The sequence below is a fragment of the Amblyomma americanum genome, chromosome 1, assembly GCF_052857255.1.
Source record: "Amblyomma americanum isolate KBUSLIRL-KWMA chromosome 1, ASM5285725v1, whole genome shotgun sequence".
Taxonomy (NCBI): domain Eukaryota; kingdom Metazoa; phylum Arthropoda; class Arachnida; order Ixodida; family Ixodidae; genus Amblyomma; species Amblyomma americanum.
The window spans coordinates 284,682,842-284,710,003 of record NC_135497.1 but is presented as its reverse complement, the minus strand read 5'-3'; the positions used below and the strand labels follow the sequence as shown (position 1 = coordinate 284,710,003).

The following is a 27,162-nucleotide window of genomic DNA, read 5'->3' as shown; positions in this document are numbered from 1 at the left end:
AAGCACCTGGTCACCCTGAAAGTCGGCTTTTCCAAGCGCCTGATCTGTCCTCGCCAAAGGTTTCGTGAGCATAAGTGACGACGAAGCCACTGTGGTGCCAGAAGGCTTGCTCGGTTGTTTAAGGGGAATTTTCAGTCGCGCCACGCGTATGCTTATTTGCGCGTCGACGAAGAGCGTCAGCACTCTCAAAGCCAGTATAGCTGAAAAAGTTGACACCTTCACGTGCACGGCATTCCAAAGGATACCAGCATACACAGCGAGTATCCAGCCTCATCGGATATGAGCATGTGGCGCTGCTCTTCACATTATCGCTGTGGGCAGTGATGGGAATTGCCAAGAGCAACCAGAACGCGTTAACTCAAGGCTTGCGCACTGCCCTGAAAACTGAACAAGTGCTGTACCTGTCAACCAGCCAATCTAATTCCTCGTTAAGCTCCTTAAACCATATCGTCAATGCTATCATGAACTTAGCAAGGTTGTCTGAAGGGCAAACTGGAATATCTATTTTTATTTATGTGTTTTGAGATGCTGTCAATTCTCTTGTAATTTTTACAGGAGTGGATCAAGGACCCCTATACTTTTGCTGATACAGCCATACGCACATTTGTACACAAGAGTATGCGAAGACCACTACATCAAAAAAGAGGCAAGCACATCAGAAAAAAACACTAAAGATACCGTCATTCACACGCTAACATTATCACAGGTTTACATTTATACATATGAAGTAAACAAAAGAAGCATTAGTGATGTCATCACTTCCTCGTTGTTGACAGTGCAGAATTGCCAGCAAGTTCAATAAATTTTTCAATGGTAGACTGCAAGACCACACTCTGATCTAAAGAGTTCCAATCACGCACAGCTCGTGGGAAAAACGAAAAACTGAATGCATTATTGGCACAAAAATATTCTTCGATTGTGGATTGATGCTTATGGTGGGTTTCTCAGGAAGTATTGAAACAAATGTAGATATCAAGATTTACTTTATTGTTGCTATGCAAGATAAGGTACAAAAATTTCAGACGTTATAGCATCGCACGGCTGGCTAGTGTATGAAGCCCAATCTCGGTCAGCATCTCTATCGATGAGTCCGTGCGCCGATATTGTTGCAGATAAAACGCGTGGCCTTCCGCAGGACCTCTTCCAGCGTAGATATTTGATTTTGGACAAACGGAAACCATGCTACGTTCGCATATTCCAAGATCGGGCGAATGCGCATCACATAAGCCAAAAGTTTGACTTCCCTCGTAGAGCACCACAAGGCCCGTTTCAGATACATTAATTTCAGCGTCGCTATGTTTGCCACATAGTCGACCTCAGATGACTTTCCAATGCCTGATGAGACCACGAAGCCCAAGTACTTTTTTTTTATTCGAGAAGTGTGCCATGAGGCATAAGTTGAAAAAATTAAGGGGGGGGGAGGCATGCACGGGATTGATAGTTAAAAGAAGGAGTGAAGAACCGTTGCGCTAACGTAGTCGCAGTGGTTGCTAATGAAACGGCTGTCCATAGTCCACTTCACGTTCTTATGTACTTACGTACGTAGCCCAAGTACATGTTCTCGGTGACTGTCTTGAAGATCGTACTGTCACATCCGTACAAAAAAAGATCTTGGATTTCTTTTTTGTTATAGACATTCATACTGTTTTGTTAATGTTTATGGCCAATTGCCAATTCGTGCACGATTGCGCTATCAAATCAAAATCCTTGTTGAGAACAATTTGGTCTTGTCGGTTCAGATCATGTCTATACAGGACGCAGTCGTCTGCAAATGATCTAATCTTGGAATCGACCTGACTAGTTATGTCGTTTATAAACAAGAGGAACAAGATATGCTCTAAAACGGAGCCCCGTGGTACACCTGAGAGGACTGGCACTTTTTAAAAAGTATGGGCGCCGAACTGAACAAACTGGCGGTGGTGAGATAAATAATAGCTCATCCATTGCACAACGGGCCCATCCCCTAAAATTTATCCGAGTTTCAGTAGCAAATTTGCTTGGCAGACACGATCAAATTATTTTAAAAGTTCAGATAAATTACGTGTAGTTGTGTTTGGTCATTATTTGCTTTAGAAAAATCATGTAGAATCTCAACAAGTTGGGTGACAATAGACAGACCTCTTCTGAAGCCATGTTGGTGAGGATGAAGGATGTTATTTGCTTCGAAACCTGCGTAATAGATTTTAAAATTATAAGTGCTACAATTCTGCAGCAAGAACACGCCACAGAAATCGGCCTATAATTTGACCGGAGAGAAGTATCTCCATTCTTGAAGATAGGCACTATTTGTACAATTTTCCATTCCGCTTGGAGGCATTGTTCACTGATTGATTTGTTTTAAATTAGGCAATAATATTTGCTTATAGGTTACGAATATTGTTTAATAAAGCAATTTGGGATACCTTCTGGGTCATTCCACTTTTTGTCATCTAAAATTAACAGCAGCGAGAAATTTCCTGCTTCAGTTAAAACTGGTGCACATAATGCATCGCTTAGCTGCATGATTTCTTGTCTGTAATCATGCATGGTGCAATTATCAGGAGTAAATATGCAATGGTTGTCTCTGCTAAGGTGGCTGCACATCGCTAAAGTAAAATTCTCGCCATCCGCGTAAATAAGTTCCTTATATCAAGAGAATTGACTTAACACCATGTAAGGTAGCTCCCGAAGCTCATGCACCGTGTGAGTGGCAGTAAACAAAAGTCCTTCAGTCATCGCGGCAGCTGGACTGGGCTCCGAGGCTAGGCTTAGGGCCACCGGTGACGCGCTGGCAGAGGTGGCTTCGCCGGCGTCGGTCACCACGGCTTCACCAACACCTCTTTTGACAACTGAGCCTGGGTCCCAGCTCTTCGTTCCTGCTCCCGGTCCATCAGCGGCAGCGCACATCCCGCCTTCTCCAAATGCACCTCAGCCCGTGAGTGATCTGTCCTCTGGGCGGAACTCGGCAATGGCTGCCCAGCCTCCACTGCTGGATGGGGTTTCAATCGTGCAGCGTGAGGAGAGTTCTCCAATGGACCTGTCTTCAGCACCTCCGTCCGTGCCGCCCGCTTCCCGCAGTTCTCAAAAGCGCCCATCAGGAGACGCTGCACATGATTCGTCTTCTGCCAACTGCAGCTCACAAGGCAAGCGTTCCTGCCCAGCGTATGCCAACCGGGTGGATGTGCCGACATCGGAATCGGTATCGTATAAAGTGGCCACTAAAGCTCTGACAGCCAAAAGCCTGACAGACATTCCGAAGAGGATTCTTCAGGCGAAGCTGGACGAGTGACTTGTAAGAAAATGTTTTCGGGGCTTCACGTCTAGAACGAAATCTAATACCATCGCTGTGTGGCTCCCGACGTTGGCTGCTGTCGAGCGTCAGCAAACGCTCAAGTGCATATCGATTACAAGCAAGATCTTCGTGCCGGTCCAGGTGTACCTAGTAGAAGATTCGAACCTACAACGCTGTGTTGTTTACAACGTCGACGTTGCCGAAGACAAGACGACCCTCCACGGTGAGTTGTACTGTCCAAACCATCGTGTCATCCAAGTGCGGTATATGGGAAAGGGGCGCTCGCGCATCGTCCCACCACGTCGTCGTCGTCGTCGTCGTCGTCCCTTCTACACCCTCTGCAGGGCAAAGGCCTCTCCCATGTCTCTCCAATTAACCGTATCCTTTGCCAGCTGCATCCACCCTTTGCCTGCAAACTTCTTAATCTCATCCGCCCTCCTAACCTTCTGCCGCCCCCTGCTACGCTTACTTTCTCTTGGAATATAATAGCAGAAAAATAGGAGCACTCGCCAAAAAAGAAAAAAGGAAAAACAAAGACGTTTGGGGCCCGTACGGGTCCCTTGTTCACAGTGGCAGCGGATGGGCGAAGGTGGTTACTTATGTACGGTGCAGGTGACGTAATGAGCATGCGTAGATCTCAGGAAGATTACCCCTAGTTCGGTTTAATACATGTGGTGTCGTTTGGATGTCAAGTGATTCTAGAAGTAAACGGGACGATTAATACTTCTCCGTCGCGATGACTAAGGCGTTGTTCCAATCGATGACATGGGATGCAACTTGATAGTGTTCAGCCAAGGCATTTTCTTTCGTGCGGCCTTTGGCAACGTCATTTTGATGTTTTAAGCGCCTGATAAAATTGCCTGATTCGCCGATGTATGCACCTTTGCAGTCCTTGCAGGGGATCTTGAACACCACTCCGGGGAATCTGTTTCTTTCAACCCGGTCTTTATCTCTGACAAGTTATTGCTTCAGCTTTCTTGGTGGCACGTGGGCGATATGGACATTGTAGTCCTTGAAGACCCTGGCTAAGGCCTCGCTCACTGCTGGAGCGTAGGGGATGCTTGCTCGCTTGCTTTTCTTGGTGGCCGTTGTTTCCGCGCTTCGACGTGAACAGCGGCGTTCTGCAGTGATAATCACTTGTTGGTTGTTTATTCCCAGTACGATTACACCTCAAGACAAGGCCAAATTAAATCGCACAGCAACTTTAAATGAACATGGTACTAAAGAACGTTCGAAGTATGCATGCTGAAAGCGGAAAGTAATGAAGTCTTGCTTAATTTCCTTGAACGGGCGGAAGTGAAAAAAAAATGGACAGCCCCAATTTTATTGCTGGAGACCACCGGGAAGACGTTTCCCTCATCCACCCAAACTTCGAGCAGTTCCCTTCAGAGCGCCTTCGCGGTGTTCCTGTGTGCTGGTTTCGTCCGGGCAGTATGCTCAGCTGCTGGCCTCCCGAGTCGTCGAAGCTCAGTTCCCTTGTACGATGGCGAGCAAGGCCTTCCTGTAATGTCCCGAAGTGTCCGACTGCGAGAGAGAGAGAGAGAGAAACGTCATTTTGCGCCGGAGAGGAAAGGCACGTGCAGGGAGCTGCCAGCATTAACTACTCTGTCCCGACAACACTGCACGCACGCAGTTATAGATCGAGTAGATGAAGCGCCAAAAAAACGCAGCACACAGGAAAGGAAGACACGAGACAGGCGCTACTTGCAGCTCATCCGTGCTCACAATCGTAGCGTCGCCAGCAGGTCACACATGGCGCCCATAAAAGGTAGTGTCAATCGAGTTACTTACGAACAGTACTGCAGCCACGTGGGCTATTCACAGGCTATACTTACTGCTGTCGTAGCTTTATTATTCCGTCACAACTAATCATGCATTTAAACGAGAAAAATGGCGCTATTCAGACGATCCCGGGATAGATGGGATGGGACAGGGAAAGGCTTGCAAATTTAACGCCATTCCCTTCCTCTCTGTCTTGGGGTAAATAGCGCAATCAGGCTCGTTGAAAGCGAAATGCTCCAATTCGACCAGCAACGCATCCTGCTAATCGGAGGTGTTCATCAAAGATTCACTGCGAGTCAACGCCTCTTGACAGGTAGTTGCACGATACATCCGCACAGTACCCTCATGGCTATCCTCGCAAAGCATGCGCGATAAACGCTTTTTTTCTTTCAATACTTTTTCGATAGCCCTCCGGTATGGCCTTTTCGGAAGCTCCCACTCTTGCCCTCGCTCCTCCATCGCGTGAGGTGTACAGTGACAGGCAATGTGATATTCGTATATGAACCGCCAGCTCTCTAAGGCGGCCGAAATACAACCGCGCATAATCTGAGCAATCTTAAGGGGGGAGGGGATTTCTAAAACCCCTTCAGCCGACCGACATATCTGACATGAAGTCAGGAGTATTGCGCGTCATACGAGGCCGCAAAGTTGTCTTTACGAGCAGAGTAATGGTAGAAACGCAAAATGGCACGTGGGCTATTCACAGGCTATACTTACTGCTGTCGTAGCTTTATTATTCCGTCACAACTAATCATGCATTTAAACGAGAAAAATGGCGCTATTCAGACGATCCCGGGATAGATGGGATGGGACAGGGAAAGGCTTGCAAATTTAACGCCATTCCCTTCCTCTCTGTCTTGGGGTAAATAGCGCAATCAGGCTCGTTGAAAGCGAAATGCTCCAATTCGACCAGCAACGCATCCTGCTAATCGGAGGTGTTCATCAAAGATTCACTGCGAGTCAACGCCTCTTGACAGGTAGTTGCACGATACATCCGCACAGTACCCTCATGGCTATCCTCGCAAAGCATGCGCGATAAACGCTTTTTTTCTTTCAATACTTTTTCGATAGCCCTCCGGTATGGCCTTTTCGGAAGCTCCCACTCTTGCCCTCGCTCCTCCATCGCGTGAGGTGTACAGTGACAGGCAATGTGATATTCGTATATGAACCGCCAGCTCTCTAAGGCGGCCGAAATACAACCGCGCATAATCTGAGCAATCTTAAGGGGGGAGGGGATTTCTAAAACCCCTTCAGCCGACCGACATATCGGACATGAAGTCAGGAGTATTGCGCGTCATACGAGGCCGCAAAGTTGTCTTTACGAGCAGAGTAATGGTAGAAACGCAAAATGGCACCTTCTAAGTCGAGATCTCTCCCTTGTTTCAGCCACTGAGTAAAAGTTGAGCTCAAATTAGTTTCATCGTCATCGAGAAAATTACGTACACATCAGGTAAAAGGCCTCTCCCACTTATCTCTGTCCCCTATTCAACTCTGTCCTCCGCCAGTTGCGGCCGCCTCATCCCAGCCTACTCCATAATCCCACCTGCCTGCCTCTGTTACCCTCTGCTAAGTTCATCTTCCTTTGGAACCCCCTCCATTACCTTAAAGGACCACTTCCGCACTACATGCCCAGCCTACGGCTATTTCAACTTGATTTAAGCTTGTATACCACAAATTGATTGCAGTTCCCGTCTCCGGCAGACATAGGCGGAGGGAGACGCTTTCTGGGGCTGGTGAACTTTTATCGACACTTATTTTTGAATCCCAGATTGCGGTGCTCTGCAAGCCCCCTTAACGGCATTGTTGATGAAAGGTGTGAAGTGGCATTGGGGACCCGAGCAAGAGGCGGCGCTACGCCATCTCACTTGCGCGCTCGCGGAAACCACAAAGCTGAGGCTGTTTGACCTGAACAGGAAATTTGTGGTCCACACGGACGCTTGTGACCTGGGCTTAGGAGCAGTCCTGCTTCAAGATCACGAAGGTAGCCTGAGACCGGTGGCGTTCGCTAGCCGATCATTAACTACCGAGAGAGAAACTATTCCGTGACCGAAAAGGAATGTCTCGCGATTATCTCCGCTCTGCGGAAGTTCGACTATTACGTCGACGGAGTCGCCTTCGTGATTGAAACTGGTCACATGGCACTCACGTGGCTGATGTGCCTAGGTGCGCCGAGCGGACGCATAGCGTGATGGCGCTACTCCTCGTTAAGACTTTACCGTGCGCTACAGGAGGGGTAAAAACAACGTGGTGGCAGACGCACTTTCGCTTGCGCCGGTTGATGACGTGGTAAGTAACACTGCCCACACCGCTTCGAATTCGTCAGTTCAGTGGTGAGCGTTTTCAGCAGAAAGGAGCTATTGGAGGCACAGCGGGAGGATCCATTTTGTCGAGAAGTGTTCGACGGGCTCAGGGAGCCAGGCGGCGTACATGGAGGCCACTGGTATTGTTATCAGTGCGGGGCGCTCGAACACAGCTGGTAATGCTGTGAGCGCGATGGATTCCTATCTACTCGACTCCGATGGCATCCTGCTGAGATATATCCCCTCCGAGAAGGACACGCACGAGTCCTTCAAGGTGGTGATACCACGCACGATGAGAGGACAACTTTCACGCTACTTTTATGACACGTGCATCGCTGGGCATGCGAGTGGCCCTAAGACACCTCAAGTTGTGCCGCCTCGCTACCTGGCCTGGCATGAAGCGGGATGCGATTCGCTACGCCCGCTCGTGGGACGTGTGCCATACGGTCAAGCCGCGTGGTGGACGCACACCCGGGCTTATGCAGCCGATCAATAGCCAGGGTCCTTGGCAAATTGCGGCTCGTGACATCGTGGGACCTTACCCCAGGACTCCGAGTGGAAACCACTTCCTGCTCGTTGTCGCAGAACATTTCAGCAAATGAGTGGAACTGTTCCCACTTCCAAAGCTGACGGCACGCGTAACCATGGGGAAGCTGCTCAGGTGTTCACACGATTCGGATACCCCGGGCAGTTGATAACAGACAATGCATCGTACTTCACTGCCAAGCTCTTAGTGGACTCCTGTGCGGCCCTTGGCATTAAGCACTGGAGAACAACCACGTACCATGCCCAGGCGAATCCCACGGAACGCGTGACCCGCAATATCAAGTACGTGCTTGTTGCATTTGCGTAGACGCTCAGCGACTGGGACACCCGTCTACCCCCGAGATTGGGTTTGCTCTCAGGTCGACCGTGAACCGCTCGTCTAGGTACACACCTGCCGCTCTCAGCCTTGCCAGGCAGCTGACGAACCCGGTAGAACTTCCTCTCCAGGTTCGCAGCAACACCCCGATTGCTTCGTCGGCGCGCCGAACAAGCGACCGGGCTGCGCGCGAGGATGATGGAGGCTTCACACAAAGCCCGCCGGATTCTGAGCACTGCTCGGGCCCAGCAGAAGGCGCAGTATGATCGCTACAGGCCGGGTGACCGGGTGTTGAGGCGCAATCACGTCCTGAGCGAAGCCAGTAAGAAATTCTCTACTTCTCTGGCGCCGAAATGAACGGGTCCGTATGTAGTTCGGCAGAAACTCTCCTCTCTCGTATACAGGCTGGCGGACTTGACGCGAAGACCGACCGGCGGACCGGTGCATGTCTGTGTTCTCAAACCATACTTTGACAGAGGGAACGATTGGCCGGTGGAAAACACCCTCCCCCGCCAGCAGGCAGCCGCACTGAGAGGCAAGGCTCGACAACAGAGCCCAGCGCCTCGTTACAACTTGCGACCATGGCAGAACTAACTGTGGCCAACGTGCACGGAGTAATTTCTCCTGCTTAATATGGACGGAAGACTCCTTCCATATTTTGCACTGTAGCTTCCAGAGCGAGCACACGCTTTCTCTTCGGAAAAGACCGAGCGGGGTTAGAACTTAAATTAAAAAAATGTAAAATGCGAAAATAATAAGAAAGAAAAGACAGCATTGCAGCCGCAGGCCACCCTTCGCATCGAGCCCGGAGGAGATCTTACGGGCGCTGAGACGACCGTTGCTGCTTCGAACATCCGAAGGCAGGCCGTTTGGAGGGCGGCCACATTCCAGAACCAAGAGCCCGCTGTCACCACCGAGCAGCCAGGCCGAGAACAAACAGCTTCCGGTCGGCCGTGGGACGAGCGAGCGCAAATTCGGAGAAGCCGGCGCCAGTGTCTTCCACAGCGAATGCTGCAGCAAAGCCGCCTTGGAGTCCCCAGTTCCCCGCGGCAGAGGCTTCGCCCACGAAAGCAGCTTGGTACCCCCGCTGGGCCCGCCTCGCAAGCCCTCGGCGGGAAAATGGGTCGACGCGCCTTTGCCGGCTCCGCAGAGAGGAATAGGAGGCGAGCCAAGAGCGAACGGTTCAACCAGCTTAGTAGAGGCCTGCTGTACGCTCTGCAATGGGGCAACACGGTGCGTAATTCCCCCAACTCTGCCTTCCTCCCGCGCGTCCCGGGAAGGCTGCCCTGGCTGACTAACCCCCTGAAGCGGGACATGCGGTCATCGACCCCCTTCATTTCTTGGCTCCACCGTCGTCCATGGCGTCCGTCTGCACTGGCTTCCTGTCCTGGCGTCCACGGAATTCGACGACGGCACCGCTGGCTGGGAGCTGAAAGTTTCCTTAATTGGTTTTAAAGTTAAACGGCGTTTCGCCGGCCCCACTTGGTACTCCCCTCTGTGAACGCAGTCGCTTCTCGGCCGTAGGGCAATTTTTAGGAGGGAGGGATGTGGGGATAAACGCGAATCCCCTGTATCATAGTAACAGCCGCGCGTAATTATCACGCGATGTTATGCGCGCGCCGTTCGGGAGGTTTTGCGAGGAAGGGCACTCACGCTGCCCCCCTCTTAGCACGGAAAGACCTCCTCTCCCCATCCCGGGAGAAGGCGCGGTCGCGCGGTTCTCCTGGGGCACGCTGGTCGTCTGGCGGGAGCGGTGCACACGCACGGACGCTGATCTGCCACGGATTCCGCTGCCGTTATCGCCCGGCCATCGTGTGTGAACTGACCGCCGCGGGCCGTGAGCGAGGAGCCACGCGAGGTGAGCAGAACCTCCCCCCCCCCACCATTATATGTGCGTTCCATCCTTTTTGTGCATTTCACCCCCGTACGCGAGCGGAACACTCCATCGTTGCGTCGGTTGCTTTGTTGCTTGCTGCTAATTGTATTGCTCGGGACCAATAAACGCTCATCCGAGTAGAATACTCGTGTTTGTCCCCTCTGGTCCGAACCCGCCGTGGTTGTGACTTACCGCACCGCGGATTGGGGGTCACAGCTCTGACTGCTAGGGCTGGCACACTGGTGCTAGAGAGCAACTACTGCTTTTAGCGCTTTGAGCATTATTACAAGAAGAACCCCCATAACTTCTACGTCAACACCGCAACGACTAAGCATCCGCACAACCTCAAATATTCCTTTCTTTCGAAATTTCAAGCCGACATCAAAAGGCTGAAAATGCATAAATCCACGTTACTTACTGGCCCTTCCTGTTACTGATCTCTACTGTCCTCAAAATCGCCCCGTCCGCAACAGTCTGCGTCGCGTACCTGAATGGCGCTGGCAAGAGACACCTTGTACTTGTCGAGGTACTCCTGTTTAATCAGCTCCAGGTCCTTCTCGCATCGCGACACCACGACTCGCTTGAGCACCCTGTCGTTGGTGCCGAGGCCCTGCGATAGATCAACAAGGGAGTCCAGCGTCGAATGCTCTCTATAACGCTACTTAACGGCATTGGTTCTGTACACCATCGAGAGCTCGTCTCAGAAGAAAATTGTCCGCATGATAGCCTCGTTTATCATATTTTTGATTCACTGGCACTTCTGTTGTCCGGTAAACGCACAGATAGCATGTGCAAAAAAAACATGATGTGCTCTTATTAGGATATCTTTATTTTGGAACGGAAACGTACATTATGTTCTGAGTTGTGGCCGCGTTTAACGTAGCAAGACAGAGCCGTAATTGCACACTTCTGAGTCCGACTGTGAGTCGAGGACGCGAGCTCGTTCGCCCTTGGCCTGACTAAACGGCTAATTTCCGACCGACGGGAACACCTCTTTGCTTCATCTGCGCTTGATGAACAAATCTAAATGCACGCCACTAGATTCATGCCATGAGTATAGTTTCAGGGGGAGGGGGAAATGGCAGCTCTAAGAGTGGGGGCAACGCAACTATGATTTCTTGCTGACAGCCGTTAGGTGCATGGCATTATGGCGAGGAAGGCTAAGCTTTGCTCGCCATGCTTTGGCCAAATCTGAAGTAATACTAAACTGACGCTTCGCCCGAGCGCTGATGATGCCAGAAAACGAATATTCATAATGCTAATTTGCATTTCAAATACTTAGCTTTAATTGTTGGTAAAGGAAGTTATAACAACTCACCTTCATGGCATGGTACAGTGTTTCCGCAAAATAAAAGGGAGGACTGTAGACACATTTAACTGTAAATAAAAAAGGGCCAGATTTAAACATGTCACCATGTATCAACTGCAAGTAAACATGCCGCACGCGTTTCTTAAACCTATGGGCAGCCGAGTACACTCGCAAATGGTATTCTTAATCAGCGCCCATGAAGATCTGAATCAAGCCCGCCGAAAACAAGCTCAGCTGCTTTTTCGTTCTAACCGGATAAATAAATTTATTTCGACTATCATGGACCACTGTGAATGTTCAAGACCATTGATTAGTTCTTTTCACTGACAGAAAGAAAACATATGCGCCAGCTTATAAATATGTAGGCGCGAAACAAATTTTTTGGCATGCCATAAACAACACCTTGGCTTTCAATCACCGCCGCCCAGGTCTCTCATCATCCTTGCATTTATCAAAAAGGCAGATACAAGTCGTTCCCGTAGCAACAGTTAACCACAAGACATAGAACTGGCGAACCAAAAAAAGCGTTAAAATCCATAGCGCAGCAACAAAACAGCGGACAAACCCAAGCGCTAAATTGAGCGTTAGCGCTTGTGTTTTTCCCCAGTTTTGTTGCTGCGCTGTGGATCATAACGCATACCCACTAGCCCGAACCTTCAACTTGTCAAAAAGAGCGATAGCAGCTAGCTTGGCCTGACTAATCTAGTCGATCATGTTAGAGACTGCAAATCTTGCTTCCCTACATTCCATCACATTTATGCATTGTACAGTCACACAACACAGTTAACCAGGGAGATCATGGAGGCTTTTTACACGAAGAAAAAACTAGATTGTTCGTTAGCATCCCGTCCGTACGCCTGCATGGCAGTGAGGTTCGTTTCCTCGACTCCACGTAGCTACACGTCTGTTAGCTTTGCTATCTTGTTTGTTTGCCCTCTTTATATTCCTTGCTTCCTGTGAATAAACCTTCAGTTGTGAGTTATGGCTGGTGCTGTGGTTTTCTTTCCTTGTTGCCCTCGTCTTTTGCGATATTTTATATATGTATCACCAACTCGCCCGTCTTGCCATCGTGCTGACGGGTAAGCCCTTGGTTAGCGAGAAAATGAACCCACGCACGGCGGAGCGACTCCTGGCCTGTACGAATTCCTTTTGGAGTTCATTTTGAGAGACCGCAACCAGTATCAATAGAGGACCCCTCATGCCTACCAGTTAAGTGCCGCTATCATTTAATCGTTTGTTCACCGGAAAGATCGTAAGGCACATAAATGCAGTAGAAGGACAGACGCCCAGAAACCTGTCCAAAGAGCGCGCGAGTGGCGTGCCCTACGCTGCATCAGCGACATCTGCCGTTGGCCTACCGGCTCAAGGCAGCTTGTTCGTAGCCTCCTCTGTTTGTCGTTGAGCGTGCATGGAGTGTTCAGCTATATCGTGTCACAAGAGAGAAGGCGCGGTTGCATTGCGCTCCGTTCGCTACTGGAGGTGCTGACTATAACGGCGGGCGAAAGCGCTAATGCTCACTGCATGCTGCGTCGCGCACAATACGCGCAACAGGCATGGCGCTCCACCCCTCCTGGCCGTCGCTCAAAAAGGTGTCCCAGGCGGCGGCCGAGTCTCACAGCAAAAATCGGCAACTGTGGTGCGAAACAGTAAAGTAGTACGCTCAGTGCACGCGCAGCGACAAGCTATCTCGAACCCAGGGACCAACGGCAGGTGTGGCTTGAGCGCTGTATAGAAAGGTGTGGACATCTGTATAGGACGGCAGACCACATATACACAAGTGCAAAACACGAATGTAAATGACCTGAGGCAGCTCGATACATATCCGAAGGCTCTGACAGTATGAGCGCGAGGTTCGCCGACTTTGAGGCAAGCAAGGCCGCCAGCTAGGGCCGTTTTCCGACAATGCGACCGGCACCTAGTTGCCAGTCGCGAATCGCCTCGCTCTATGGTGGCATCGCTCATGACGCAAACAAATGCGCAGGGCTCGGAAAGCGTTTGCGGAGCAAAACCCTGTAACCCCCTTCAGGAAGCGCAAGACCCCGGAGGCATCTTGTTCAAAACCAAACAGGGTGATGACCCAAAATATAAAATTTTGAAGATTAACACGCCATGCGTGGGCAGAAAAGCAAACTTCTAATTCCAGTGGTTGACACCGAAACACTGAAGTATGTGCAATTCCTCGCTCATACGGGTCACATGCGCGCCTGTAAGCTCCCAGTTAAGTACTGCCGGATATTGAGTTTTGGGGCGGCCTCTGCAGAACTCTTGCCACGAGATTGTTTTTTCAATTCTCTGCGCATTACTACGGCTCCCTCAGAGATTCAATTTTTATCAATTCAATTCAATTTTATTTACATATATACATGTAAAGATGACGGGAGTACAGACAAAAATCCAAATGAATTCGGCTTGACGGGGTTTGCACCCCCTACAGAAATGGGTTACAGATGTGGGCTAAATAACATTTTGTAATGAAGCGTAGCGTAGCAACTTGCACGAATGGACGGACTCTAAATTACTGCACATCGGAAGTGAAAGCAGGCTTTCATGGCCTCCAGCTTTTTCATTACGCCTTCCATGGAAAGTTTAATCCACCGAGGTTCAATGCGGGGTTCCTTTTGTCAACATGACAGATATGAGGCGCCGAACGTGCAGGCGAGCAGTACACACCGATGGCCAGGAAACCGTTTTTGAGGTCGCCGCTCATCTCGCTCTTGATGGCCTCCATCACAGTGTGGTTGGCGACTGCGTTGTATGCACGGAAAACCAGCCGCAGCTGCTCGTAGCTCTGAGTGGCGATGATGCGGTTGAAGGCCGACACGTCCGTTCCCCAGCGCTGCACTCCTGCTTTGTGCAGCTCCTGCAGGCAGTCGCGGGAAGAAAGCGAAGCTGCACAGTCTCGGGCGCACAAACAGGGTCAACTCCTTCCCCAGGTTTGAGCTAGGCGGAATCCTATGGCGCCCGAAGTGCTGCTTTGTGCACATATTCTGGCCGCTCATCTCACCCAAATATATTCCATAGCTCCGAGTTCATTCTCGTATGTGATTACTATTTAGGCTTATCTGTTGTTTCATTGCCTTGAGTGCAGAAAGAATGCGCGGGCAAAGGAATGAATTTTGACAGCCAAACTATAGCAGTGAAGGGCGAAGGGAGGCTTTTCAGAAAATACAGCGCCAAAATCATATTTATACGCATTTGCGGGGTGCGTCATAAATGTCCCAACACCGTTTTACCATTTTTAGCGAATCGAGATTGAAGGGTTCTTTGCTAGCACTTGCTTACTGGCCCCTGCAACATAACACAATGTTTTTCATTCAGGTTATTCGTATTTTACATTAATCACAGCTTCCAGGCGTTGTGAGTATGACTGCACAGCAGCTTGCATGCCCTGCATGGGAAGTAATATTATATGCTTGCTCCACGAACTTCGAGGACTTCCACAATCGTGTGCTCCTCTATACGCCAACTCCCGCTTAGACAAATCCTCTTCTCGTCACCATGACTAGCGTACACTTTTCGTTTCACACACTTTTGTCTGTATCCTAGAACTATTTATATTCTCTTGCTTGTAGGCAAACACATTCCGAAGTTCCATCACACTACACTTGGAGTTGGCGTCACGGCTGCATGGCGACTTTTTTCACGTTCCTCGTTCCCTAGCGATCGTTCACGTTCCTTTTTTTTTGTGGGAGGGGGGATTTTCCCTAGTAGAATGCACAGTGGCATTTGCGGGATCCGTCGAGCACGTCATGCGTGAATGTTTTGTGACCATTGCTTCGTGACGCCATGAACATCAATTTTGCACATCTACATCTCAATGAAAATAGTCGCCATTGACCGCCTCGTCGGAGTGCGACAAGGTGATAACAGCCTTAACCCCCCTCACCTTCCTCCTGCCGCACGCCTTTCGCATCACAGCCGTCGTTCCTTTGACCCCTCCTCCCCTCCAGACGCGCTACTGCCCTCAGTAACACCTTATGAAAGAGCCGAGTCGGCTTTGAAACATTGGGTTAAAATTAAAATTTTTGGTTGGAGATGTGCAGTTTATTATGTCTTCAAACCCAACCAGACAGGCAAAAATCTGCCAAAATGTTTAGTTTTCGATCAATTTTATACCTTGGAGATTTCAAATGGTGCTCGTTTAGATTTGTTTACCAATGTAACAAGCCCCGTGCATGTGGAAGCGCATTTTACTGTGAAAGACGAGTAAATCGCCTTAATATTTCGCAAACGTACTCTAAAACGACTGAAGACAACTCAAGGAAAGCTAACAGAAAAATCTGAAGTACTGCAGGCGTATGGAGGACGCAAAGTTCGTCACAGTACCTACAGCACATAAAAGCATCAAATAATAACATGCGCGAAGCTCTAAAACGCAATTCAAACATGAGAGCTTTTAGGATGATCTGAGCGTGAAATAGAAGAAAGTTATACAGTTTTGTCCAATCTTTTATGTGTGGGAAAACAGAAAACAACGCTCTATGTTGGGCGTTTCACCTAAAGCGCGTTATACTGAAAGGAAATACAACCGCCGCAAAGACTTCATTTCAAACTCTTCACAGCGTAAGTGCCAAACAAGCTTTCAGGAGCGCTACTTTGAGAAAATCGGGCTTAGGGAATGCGCATAGGATATACAAGGCCTCGTTTTGCGGGTAACAACTGCCAGCGAAGAAAAGAAATGATCTAAGCACGAATGGTCATTTCCACGCCCTTCTTAACTCGAGTTATAGTTCAGCGATTCCGAGGTTCACGACAGGACCCGCGAATTCCCAACCGGAAGTGCCCAACTCGCCAGTGGGACTTCTTTTCACAGGAGAATTATAGAGCTCACAGCTGCGTCGTTGCGCGCCCGCACTGGATCCAGAGGTGTGTTCTCTTCACGCTGGGCCTGCAACACAAATGCGAGGGCGAAAACGCGGAAGCGCTCAGCGGTTTTCAAAAGCCGATGGTGGTGGCCGCCTAGTCGCTCCGAGGAAGTAGAATATTATTATTACTTCGACTTCCTCGGAGCGGCGATTCGGCCATCGCCATCGGCTTTTGAAAGCCGCTGAGCGCTTATTATTGCTGTTATTAATATTACCGCTATAGAAGCCTACAAGCCCTCGAAAGGCTTAGACCGACCTCCTGTCTCGGTGACAAAATAATAATAATAATAATAATTAGTAGTAGTTGTAGTAGTAATAGTAGTAGTAGTGGTGGTAGTGGATGTGGTAGTAGTAGTAGTAGTGGTGGTGGTGGTGGTGGCGGTGGCGGCGGCGGTGCCGGTGGTGGTGGTCGTGGTAGTAGTAGTGGTAGGAGTAATAGTAATAGTTGTAGTAGTGGTAGCAGCTGCAGCAGTAGTAAGAGTAGTAGTAGTAGTAGTGGTGGTGGTGATAGGGGTAGTGGTAGTAGTAGTGGTGGTGGTGATGGTGGTGGCGGTGGTTGTGGTGCTAGTGGTAGTAGTAGTAGTATGTAATATAATGTAGTATGTAGTATGTAAAGGCTTGAAATATACACCTTTCTACGTGTAAATATGCATTTGTAGTTTTTCTTTATGTCTAGAGCCATGTGAATGCGATAGCACGACAATTGTCTCTGTATGTAGAAATAGGCCTCACTATTGATACTACGTTGTTTCTTTTGATTCATGATAACTTGTTTTATTACGTGTTATTTTCGTTTCTCATGATCGTTATGACTGCGCTTAGTTTTGAAATGTTGTCTTCTGTCGTCCGCTTAGCTCTCTCCCTTTGTGGAAGCAATTGTGTATTTTATATGGGGGGGGGGGCGGGAACCAGTCAAGCTGTCCAGCTTTTTTTCCCCAACCTCCCGCATGATGTTGATGGCAATAAAGGCTATTATTATTATTATTAATATTATTATTATTATTATTATTATTATTAGTGGTGGTGGTGGTGGTAGTAGTAGTAGTAGTGGCAGCTGCAGTTGTAGTAGTAGTAGTAGTCATAGTAGTAGTTGTAGTAGTAGTCGTAGTAGTAGTAGTAGTGGTAGTAGTAGTAGTAGTACTAGTAGTAGTAGCAGCAGCAGCAGCTGCAGCAGTAGTAGTAGTAGTAGTAGTAGTATTAGTGGTAGTGGTGGTAATAGTAGTGGTTGGTGGTGGTAGTAGTAGTAGTAGTAGTGGTAGTAGTAGTAGCAGTAGTAGTAGTGGTAGCAGAAGTAGTAGTAGTGGTAGCAGTAGTAGTAGTAGTAGTAATAGTAGTAGAAGTAGGAGTAGCTGCAGCCGCAGTAGTAGTAGTAGTAGTAATAGTAGTAGGAGTAGGAGTAGCTGCAGCCGCAGTAGTAGTAGTAGTAGTAGTAGTAGTAGTGGCAGTAGCAGTAGTAGTAGTATGTGAAAAGGTTACTTATAACACACCCATTTCGTCAGATGAAAATATCTTCCCTAAACTAGGGCTACCAAACTTCACATCCTTATTAAATAATAATCTTTATTTCCGCCATATATGACACGGGAGAGTGGCAGCAAGAGCTGCCTCCTAGGCCAGCTTAACAAGGCCGCCGGCCCCCCTATACACTTTACAGCAAGGCATGGCACATTACATACAAAACAGGAAGAACCTTCCGGACATAAGAAACTGCAGATTAATAACTACTTTAAAAGAAACGCAGGTTTATACACAAGAATGTATGATTCATTTCATTTGTTTGTATCAACAAACAAGCAAACGAAACAATCAAAAAAGGAGCAAGCAATAGGTTCCTGAGGCAGTTTAAATAACAGCAAGCAGGAGTGGAATGGTGATGAGTTAGGTAATGAATAAATTATATTCATTGCTTGTTTTAACAACATTCAATGAAATAAGTAAATCTAGAATGAGAAACCCGACAAGGAAAACATATAAATGGCAGAGAAACATTTACTGTGTAATAAAATACTTCCGAAGTCCTCTGAATTTCATCTTTTCAAACTGAATATGTGCGAAATGTAATCTGTTTAACAGTCTGGGTAACTTGTTTTGTAAAGTTTGTAGGCCAACGGCTGTTTAAAGGTTTTCACTTTCCAAAGTGCTGCGTGGCGTGTCTGGCGTGTAGCAGTATTTTCTTGTACCCTGGCTAGATTATGTAGACGTGAACCGTTATTTGCCTTTTCATCCCTAAAAGCCTTCCAGAGATCATAATCAAAATATTTAGTAGCAGGGAATATTTTGTATTTGTTGAACAAGCGATATGTATGTGAATTAAAAGGCACATTTTCTATTTCTCTCAACTATTGTTTGTGTAACTTGTGAAGCCTCTGCAAGTTTCCGTAGGTCGTTTTAGCCCAAACAAAAAGGACAATAATTAAGCGGAGATCAAAAAAGGCATTATAGATTAGCTTAAGGATATTTGGTGGCAGTACATAACGATTGCGGAATACTAACCCTATTACCTGAGCCAGCTGTATTAGCATACTGTTTAGGTGAGCACCCCATGGCATACTTTCCTGGAAAATAACCCCTAACGTCTTAATAGTGGAAGTAATTTCTAGAGGAATAGTGTTTAAATAGATATCTTTTCTGTAGCTATTCGTTTGTTCGTACTTCGAAAGAAATCAACTTTTGTTTTGCTTGCATTAATTTGTAGACTATTTTTACCCGTCCACTCATCCAATTCTGCAAACAATACTATTGCAGCACCGACAAGTTCACCGCCAGTGCTACCTGTTGGTAGCATGCTGGTATCATCCGCGTACATGATAAATTTAGCGGTTGTATCAATGTTCACAATGTCATTTACGTAGATGTTGAATAAAAAAAGGTCCTAATATAGTTCCCTGCGGGACACTCGACCAGATGCGTATTGAGTTAAGAGAGGTCGTCGTTTATGACGGCGATTTGTTTCCGGTTTTCCAAGTGGGAGCTTATAATAGAATCCGATTGTCCACGAAAGCCGTAGCGCTGAAGTTTATTAAGATGTGAGGATTGATAGAGTCAAACGCTTTAGAGAGATCAATGAATATCCCTAACACAGATTTACCTCTTTCAATCTGATTTTAAGATGTGTTCTTTTTGTTCTAGTAAAGCGACCTGTGTGCCTAACCCTTTCATTGATACAGTTGTCCTTAAGCACTAATGATACAGTGAATTAAAACAGGAAACTACCTCGAGAAGACAACTAAGAAAAACATAAGATTTACATTGTTCCTCGGTCAAACACCAGGTATGTTGCGGCCAGGCGTTGCGCTAATGTTCCGGTTACTCTCTACGAACTGCCGCATGAAATCTTTACGGCCACTTCTAGAGGGAAGCTGAGAAAAATATTGAAGAACGAATGGTAACGTTCGTTAATGTTGAGTCAAATCTGTTTCGCCTTGTTAGAATATGCGCTGTTATGCTCTTTTCAGATTTCGTTTGAATGGAATTACTAATTTTTAGTGTTCTCTTTTTCATTTTTGTTATTTTGTTTTCTTTCCCTACAAACGCATGATTTATATTTTCTGTCACTATATTTTTAGGCATGGTCCTACAAGCCATCTAAAGGCTTAGACAAGCCTGACTCGCGTGTATTACTATTGACGGTGACAAAATAGTTATTATTATTCTTATTCTTCTTCTTCTTCTTCTTCTTCTTCTTATTATTATTATTATTATTATTATTATTATTATTATTATTATTAATATTAGTAGTAGTAGTAGTAGTAGTTGTAGTAGTAGTAGTATTGCACAGTAACGACCAAACATGCAAGTTAGTTGTTTTTAAATATGTATTCTATTCTTACATTGCACATCGAGACCAGAAGGCGCCGAAAAACACCAGATGTGTCCCCAATGACGTCCTTCTCCAAGTCTTTCTTGAATACTGGAAATAAAAAATAAATCTCACGAAACGTGATGTTGTGTGTGAGCGTTTTGTCATCTTTGAATAGAAAAAAAAACCCGCAGCAGCCTGTATTATGAGATGCTGAGCAGCATCGCGTGCTATTAAAAGCAAATTTAACTCGATGTTGCAACAAAGCATTCAGTGATGTCTACATTTTTACCGAGTAGGCAACCTTTTTCGCACTTTGCTGAGGAATACCACGTGATAAATGTAAAAAAAAAAAGATGTGAATATGCTGCCTCTTGCCTTCAGCGTCCCAAGCGCGCGCAGTTCACTCGGAAATTGCCCTTGCGCTGCAGCCATTCGAGAATGCAATTTGCCAAACACATCCAAATATTTCCACAAACACAATTCACAACGAGTGCAAGAACAAAAAAAACTGCGAGCTAAGCGTCACTCACGCCACCGTCCCATGGACGTGGTGCGTCGGACCAAAGTTCTGATTCAATCCTGCCAGCTACGAAATTCCGTCTGAAAATCCGGCCATTGCCAATGACAAGCCTTAGGAGGTTGACAAATGGTGGCGACATATACGGGCTGAGCAAACTCAGTTGGGGAAGGCTTGTAATTTTTTTTCTGTTCATTCTATGCGTACTTTCCTGTGAATACTACAGGACGCGTGCCAGCCTGTTAAACTTCGAGTTTGGGCGTTCATGAGGTCTGTGAGGAGTTTCGTGTCTGGTAGGATCAAAGTGCCCCGACAGTAAATCCGTACTTGAGAGCGAAAGGAGAAACCAAGGCACACGCAAAGCACCCGCAAAGTCGACGGCTGCGTCTAGTGCTCAGTGGCTCACTTCTCTGGTAATGGTCCTTGATGAGCCTGATGTCCTGGTTGCTCTGCGTGCAGAGGATCTCAACGAGGCACTCTTCGTCCGTGCCCAGACCGGCGATGGCCTTCCGAAGCTCGCGAGCAAGGTACTCGTGCAACGGATACAGCAGCCCCAGAATGATGTCCTCGAGGTCACCGCGGAAGGAGGACTTCGCGTCCTCCACCAAGTCCTGCGATGGTCATACAAAGGCCATTCCCGATATCTTTCTTTTCTTTTTTTTCTCTCTACATTAAGCTCCTTCCAGCTCCGGTTTATCAAGCAAGCAGAAATCTGAATGGAAAACTTACACGTCCAAACGATTGCTTGTATGTTGTGACTATCTCCTGTCGCTGGGGTTCCGACCGTGCACACAAGATATCAATGATCGCCGCGTGGTCTGTAGCTGAAATTAACACAAGACAATTCAGTGAATCAATTGATCTAACAATCGTGTACGTTGCTAACCAGCCAACAACAACAACTGCTGCACGTTGGTCTCGTGCGTCACGTTGCTAACTACTCAGCATAGGTGTCCTGCTAGAACACCCCAGCTGGTAAAGTTGTGCGACATTAACAGTTGTGAGTACGTCATTCAAAACTGAAGGCGGCAAAAGTAGTAAGGAAAGAAACGCATTCTGTCGGCAGTTAGCACAGAAATAACCATAGAAATGGGACCAAAATTGTTAACGTTCACATTCGGAGAGTCTAAAACCCCAGTTCTACGCTTTTTATGAAGTAGTCAACTTCATTTTAGCCCGCTTGTCTGAGTAAAAAAAAGCTAGTTGACGTGAGAAAGACAAGAAAAAAATAAGAGCGGCACCACCTTTTGATTACCATCGCCACTCGCCGATGGTGGAAGCAACTTCACTAAACAAAACACGTTACGGAGCTTGTACACAAACAACTTGTTAATAAATTTAACACAATCGTTTTATACAAGAAAAGCAGTGACAGATGTGAAGTACAACTACATAACATCTTACAGGCATAGCAGATTGCATAAACACAACACACTAATAATAAAATCAAGGAGATTAACGAGAGACATTTACTTATTTATTTTTACATACTGCAGAACCTATGGGGCTATTTTAGGAGTGAAGTTAACAGTTCACAAAACGGCAATGTGCCACACGCAAACAAAAAGTTTACATCAATCAAGTTTGAATAAAAAGCTCGAACAATGTGATAGGCTGTTACTAATGAATTGAAGCAATGCACAATGAACACAACACAAAGAAATCATGATGTGGCAGCGACAGCTGTTAAAAGTAAGTTTAATGGAAGAGACCGCGTTATGCCAGGAATTAAGCAACAGTGTTCTATAATACGAGGAAAAAAGCTGTGTATGATATATTAGTACGGGCGAAGTATGGCTTAACATTAAGGTTGTGATGACTCCTTGTTGATCGGAGAATATCAGGCGTAAGATAGACATTTGGTGTAGCATGATAAAGTGAATTGACGATGCAGTGCAAGAACTACAGTGAATCCACCTGACGGCGCACGGACAAAGGGGTTAGGTTTAAAGCGGACACGGCAAAAGAAGGTGAAAAATAGCGATCATATCGGCGATATATGAACGTGATAGGTTTCGTTTCGATACTCTCGATTTCATCAATTTCAAATTGTTTGTGACGATTGCAGACAGGAGACGCGTACAATTACGGGACGAATTAAGGATTTGTACGTTAATTGTTTCTTTTGGTACATTACCGCCAACGTTCTCCTCAAATACTCAAGCGTTTTTAGTGTTTTAGTACCAATGAAATTAATATTTTTCGTCCAGGACTTGTTAGTGGTGAATATAACACTGAGATACTCCTATTCGAAAGTCTTACGCAATGGAAAATTCTTAAAGTCGTAATTAAACAGCGAAAGCGAAGTACAGCTAGTGAAAGGTGTCATTATTGTTTATTGAAATTTATTTTCTTTTCCCATGTATTACACCGGGAGCAAAAACTAGTAAATGAGGCGTTTATTTGCAGGTGATCATCTGGTGTGTTAATTACTTCACATAACAAAGAGTCATTCGCATGAAGGCGTATTTGTGATGTGACATAACGAGGCAAGTCCATGATGTATATTAGAAATAATAAAGGGCCAATCACTGACCCTTTTTGAATGGCAGTTAATACTTCTACAAGACAGGAGTTAGTCGAATTATAGGAAATAATCTGTGAGCGGTGTGAAAGAAAACTAGCAATCCAATTAAAATAGCAAGAATTTTTCTCAGAATGGCGTTTGCTTTTCCACAGGAGATTAAAACGTAGTACAGTGTCAAAAGCTGCATAGTGCTTAGTCAGCTAGAAAGGCATGTGTCCTGAAGGCTAGGTAAGGTTTCTCTGAGAATCGTGAAACCACGGCCGGTTCATTTTAGTGAAAGTAAAAAAGGGCCAGAACATTTCAACTTCGTGACTTCTAGCCCGAAAGATCGAATTTCATAGTCATGAGGATTTACTCATTTCATTGTCTTTTGTAACGAGGGCTACCCCACAATTTCATGAAGTACTATTTTAATATGAAACGAAAGACTCTGGTTCGATCCCGGCCGCGGTGGTCAAACTTCGATGGAGGCGAAATTCTAGAGGCCCGTGTACTGTGCGATGTCAGTGCACAACCCCAGGTGGTCGAAATTTCAGCAGCCCTTCGCTACGGCGTACCTCTCAGCCTGGGTCGCTCTGGGACGTTAAACTCCCTAAACCAAACCAAACTATTTTAATACATATTTAGAGCCTAATTCACGAAATATAAATGAGGACAAATACTTTAAGGCTCTTTGAATACGCGGCTTTATTGACTGACTCTGAAGTGTCGAAGACGGACTGAGGGTCGTGAGGCACGCCATAGTAAAAAGGAACCGGGAGATAATTTCCAACTACTGATGTTCTTGAGCGTGCACTGAAATAAAATTTTGCACAATATTTCGGTTGCAACCAACTGGTCTAATCTAAATGTAGATTTCTGCTTAACAACGGTCGTGGCAAGTGCGGCATCGTGGGTCACTCATTTGTAGAACTTGCACGTTGAGAACCGCTAAATGGTGCTCGCTCTTAAAATAAACGACTTGGAATCCACATTTACACATATGATGAGCGTTTTTCTTTAGAATAAGCATATCATCTTGCAAGGCCTCCGAAATATGGCAAAAGCACCGCGAGAGAAAGCAGGGCCGATAATCACCGACCTGACGGCGAGTGCTTGGTGCCGTAAGTATAACGCACAAGTTCTTACTAAAGCTTAAGCGATATTTGCACCTAAATTCGGTAACAAAAAACTAATGCTCACGAAACACCAGCGTATGTGCAAAAGCTGTAATTTGCCTATTCTACCACGTCTCCCAGCATTCTTTAGCCAAAGATTAAAAATATACAGAGGGAAGATAATTGGTTTGAACTTAAACAGTGTTGTTGGCCATTGTCTTTCGTTACTAAGGGTATGTGTTTACTCTGTTTAATTCAATAACTAAAAATTTTGGAAAAAAATATCTTTCTTCCTGTTGGGTTTCTGGAGCAGATTATGGTGCCAAAGTTTACAGCGTGCCAAAAAAAGTCTAAACATTAGTTTTTTTTTATGTGAGCTGTAGATGAGATTTCAAAATTTGCGCTAGAGATAAAAAAAATCCCACGTGACCATGGGCTTGCGCGCTGCGAGAGCAGCGCTCTCAAACGCGGAATTGGTGAAATTAACCGCGTTCGATTATGCCTTGAATATGACGGGATAAAAAATTCTCCGCCAACACTGCCTCAGTGTTCGACTTAAGAGCGTTAACTAAGGCAGCTTCAAGTGTTTAGATATGTGTGCTCAGCAAACGTAGAGAAGACCAAGTTCAAACATGCGCGATTGTTTCCTTTCCGGAAACATCCCTTTTAAGACAAAAACAGCGTCATCTACTTCATGTATTTCGCACTACCATTGCGATTTACAGCCACATGGCACCATCCAGCGCTGTTTCGATCATCCGGGTTTGAGAGCCCTACTGTCGCGGCGCGCAAGCACATGGTCACCTTAGATTTTTTTAATATTTCGCGTGGTTTCCTTTAACGAATAAAAAACTAATGTACAGCACAGATCGAAAATTAAAAATGTTTAATTACACGTTTTTTGCAGACTCTACACTCTGGCACCGGAATTTTCGCCAGAAACGCAATAGCTAAAAAGTCTTTTTTTAATTATTAAATCATGCAACATTACAACATACAAAAATACTTGGAGTAACTAAATACAACGGTCGGAGTGAGCTTGGCGCATGATTGCCTTAGCTTCGGATGCGCCATTAAACCCAACACAACGCAACACAACAATGGTCATACGACAAATTTGAAGTGCACTACACCTGTCTCGCCCTGGTTTAGTTTTAAATTTTGGCTTAGGATAGCTGGGAAATCTATATTAGAAAATCGGCGGAAGAAATTGAAGGCGTCTGGTAAACATTTTCAGTTCAACGCAGAAAAGCACACCTGACTGAGTATGAAATCACGCGCCGACAGGGGCAGCATAGAATGATAAACTGCCGATTTTTCCTTCCTAGGTCTCTACGGTATATCGCTGCCCGTATTTTTTCAAATCGAGGAAATGAGCTGAAAACATTTATGCGAGACTCACGAAACGCCACTACATATGACTTCGCGGTAGGCATTCACTCTAATGAGAAAACTATTTTTTGCTCAGATTAAAGAGATAATTCCCCTAACGCACAGTAAGCGGGTTGATATTAAACTTTATTAAAACTTTCACTTTTCTTTAGCCGGATAATAAGTGGGTTCTCACGATAATTGCGCGGACGTAATTTGAAGCATATTCTTTCCAAGTTCATCATTTTTCCCGTCTAGCAGTTGCCTAGTGCGTCACGTGTGGCATCAAAGGCGGGGCTGGCCAACAGACAAAAAGGCGACAACTGAATGACGAACCATTTCTCACAAAATGCGATGGTTGATCTCTGTTGATGGCGTTATTAGAAAGCCCACTGCTCATAAACAGGCTTTCAGGATGACAATTAAACAAGAAAAAATATATTTTCTCCCCAAACAAGACATTTTACAAGGAAGACAAGTGGCTCCAAGGTTTGTCTGCCACTTCAGATCCCAAGCGAATCATTCGCTGAGCTATATACGTTTTCCCTTCTTTCTCTTTCCTCTTTAAATGCTCTTTTTCTTCTCGTTATCAACAAAAAAAAACGAAAATTGGAGGCGCTTCAGGTTCGCATCCAGGCAGCACAAATCCTTCTCTATCTATTTTATTTCGCAGCAGAATCCCTTGCTGCCTCCACGAACAAGCTGTATTTGTAATTGCGATAAAGTAGTCACACCAGAAAAAATAAAAGCCGAATAAAAAGACAAGCGCAGGATATTGAAAAAAACGTGTCATTGGTATCGATACGGTCATTCCAGCAATGGTTCGTTGTCACTGTCACGGTGGTGGCATCGAAACCTACGGGCTTTGGTTTAAACGACACTACAGCCGGATACAGCTCGAGAACGCAGCGGCAAATGCCCCTCAAAGGTGAGCCTCCAGCTAATGACCTCGTAGTGAATCCCTTTGATCTGCTCGCGGGATATCTTAGGGGTGGCAGATGAAAGGATATGAGCCACAGCTTAATCGATTGACCACGGCGTCATGAAAATTGCTGGACGCCGTGTGCCGGAGGGCCTTCTTTGAGGGTTATCTGCCGCCTCGTTCTTGAGTTCAGTACGGCGACCTGCGGGAATCGTTCGACTCTTCTTTGGTAGGACTACATCTTCGTAAGCTACAGGCTACTTTCTTGTTCGAACGCTCAACATTGCTAAGTTTAATCTTCTTATTTTTATTTGTCCAGAACTTTCATTAAAGGATAAACTCACAAATGTAACGCTCCTACTGGAGTAATATGACTGCCACCAATATTAAGACGAAAGCCTTTATATGCTCATGGCCCGCCAGAGTCTCCATTCGCGTTTCTGTCACACAAGCTGTCAATAAAACTGGTAAAAGTTGACAAGTCCACGCTTATGAAAGAACGGATTAATGACTTGACGCTAGAAAAATGTTTAGATAGCCTGGTACTCGCCAGCGTGTCCGGTCGTGTTTCTGTCACACTGTAGGTGTCAATGAAACCGATTAGGTCATCGATGACGCCATCGGTTGTGTAGTATAAATCGTACAAGTTGAAATAAAGCTA

At 46.3% G+C, this 27,162-nt stretch overlaps 1 protein-coding gene across 2 annotated transcripts in view; it reads right to left on the bottom strand.

The window, feature by feature from the left end:
* Positions 1 to 4,561: 4,561 nt before the first annotated feature.
* The window catches only part of LOC144115208 (annexin-B12-like), a 34,528-nt gene continuing 11,927 nt past the window's right edge, over positions 4,562 to 27,162 (bottom strand). Inside the window, exons 5-12 of one of the 2 annotated variants that reach the window (XM_077649480.1) lie at positions 21,314 to 21,408; positions 20,991 to 21,195; positions 20,096 to 20,175; positions 16,232 to 16,288; positions 14,071 to 14,260; positions 11,410 to 11,468; positions 10,579 to 10,701; positions 4,562 to 4,795 (exon numbers count right to left, since the gene is read on the bottom strand). In XM_077649480.1, coding sequence (XP_077505606.1) covers positions 4,739 to 4,795; positions 10,579 to 10,701; positions 11,410 to 11,468; positions 14,071 to 14,260; positions 16,232 to 16,288; positions 20,096 to 20,175; positions 20,991 to 21,195; positions 21,314 to 21,408 — 866 coding nt within the window. In that variant the 3' untranslated portion in view covers positions 4,562 to 4,738. The remainder of the gene's footprint in view (positions 4,796 to 10,578; positions 10,702 to 11,409; positions 11,469 to 14,070; positions 14,261 to 16,231; positions 16,289 to 20,095; positions 20,176 to 20,990; positions 21,196 to 21,313; positions 21,409 to 27,162) is intronic. The other variant, XM_077649481.1, reaches the window with a different exon arrangement.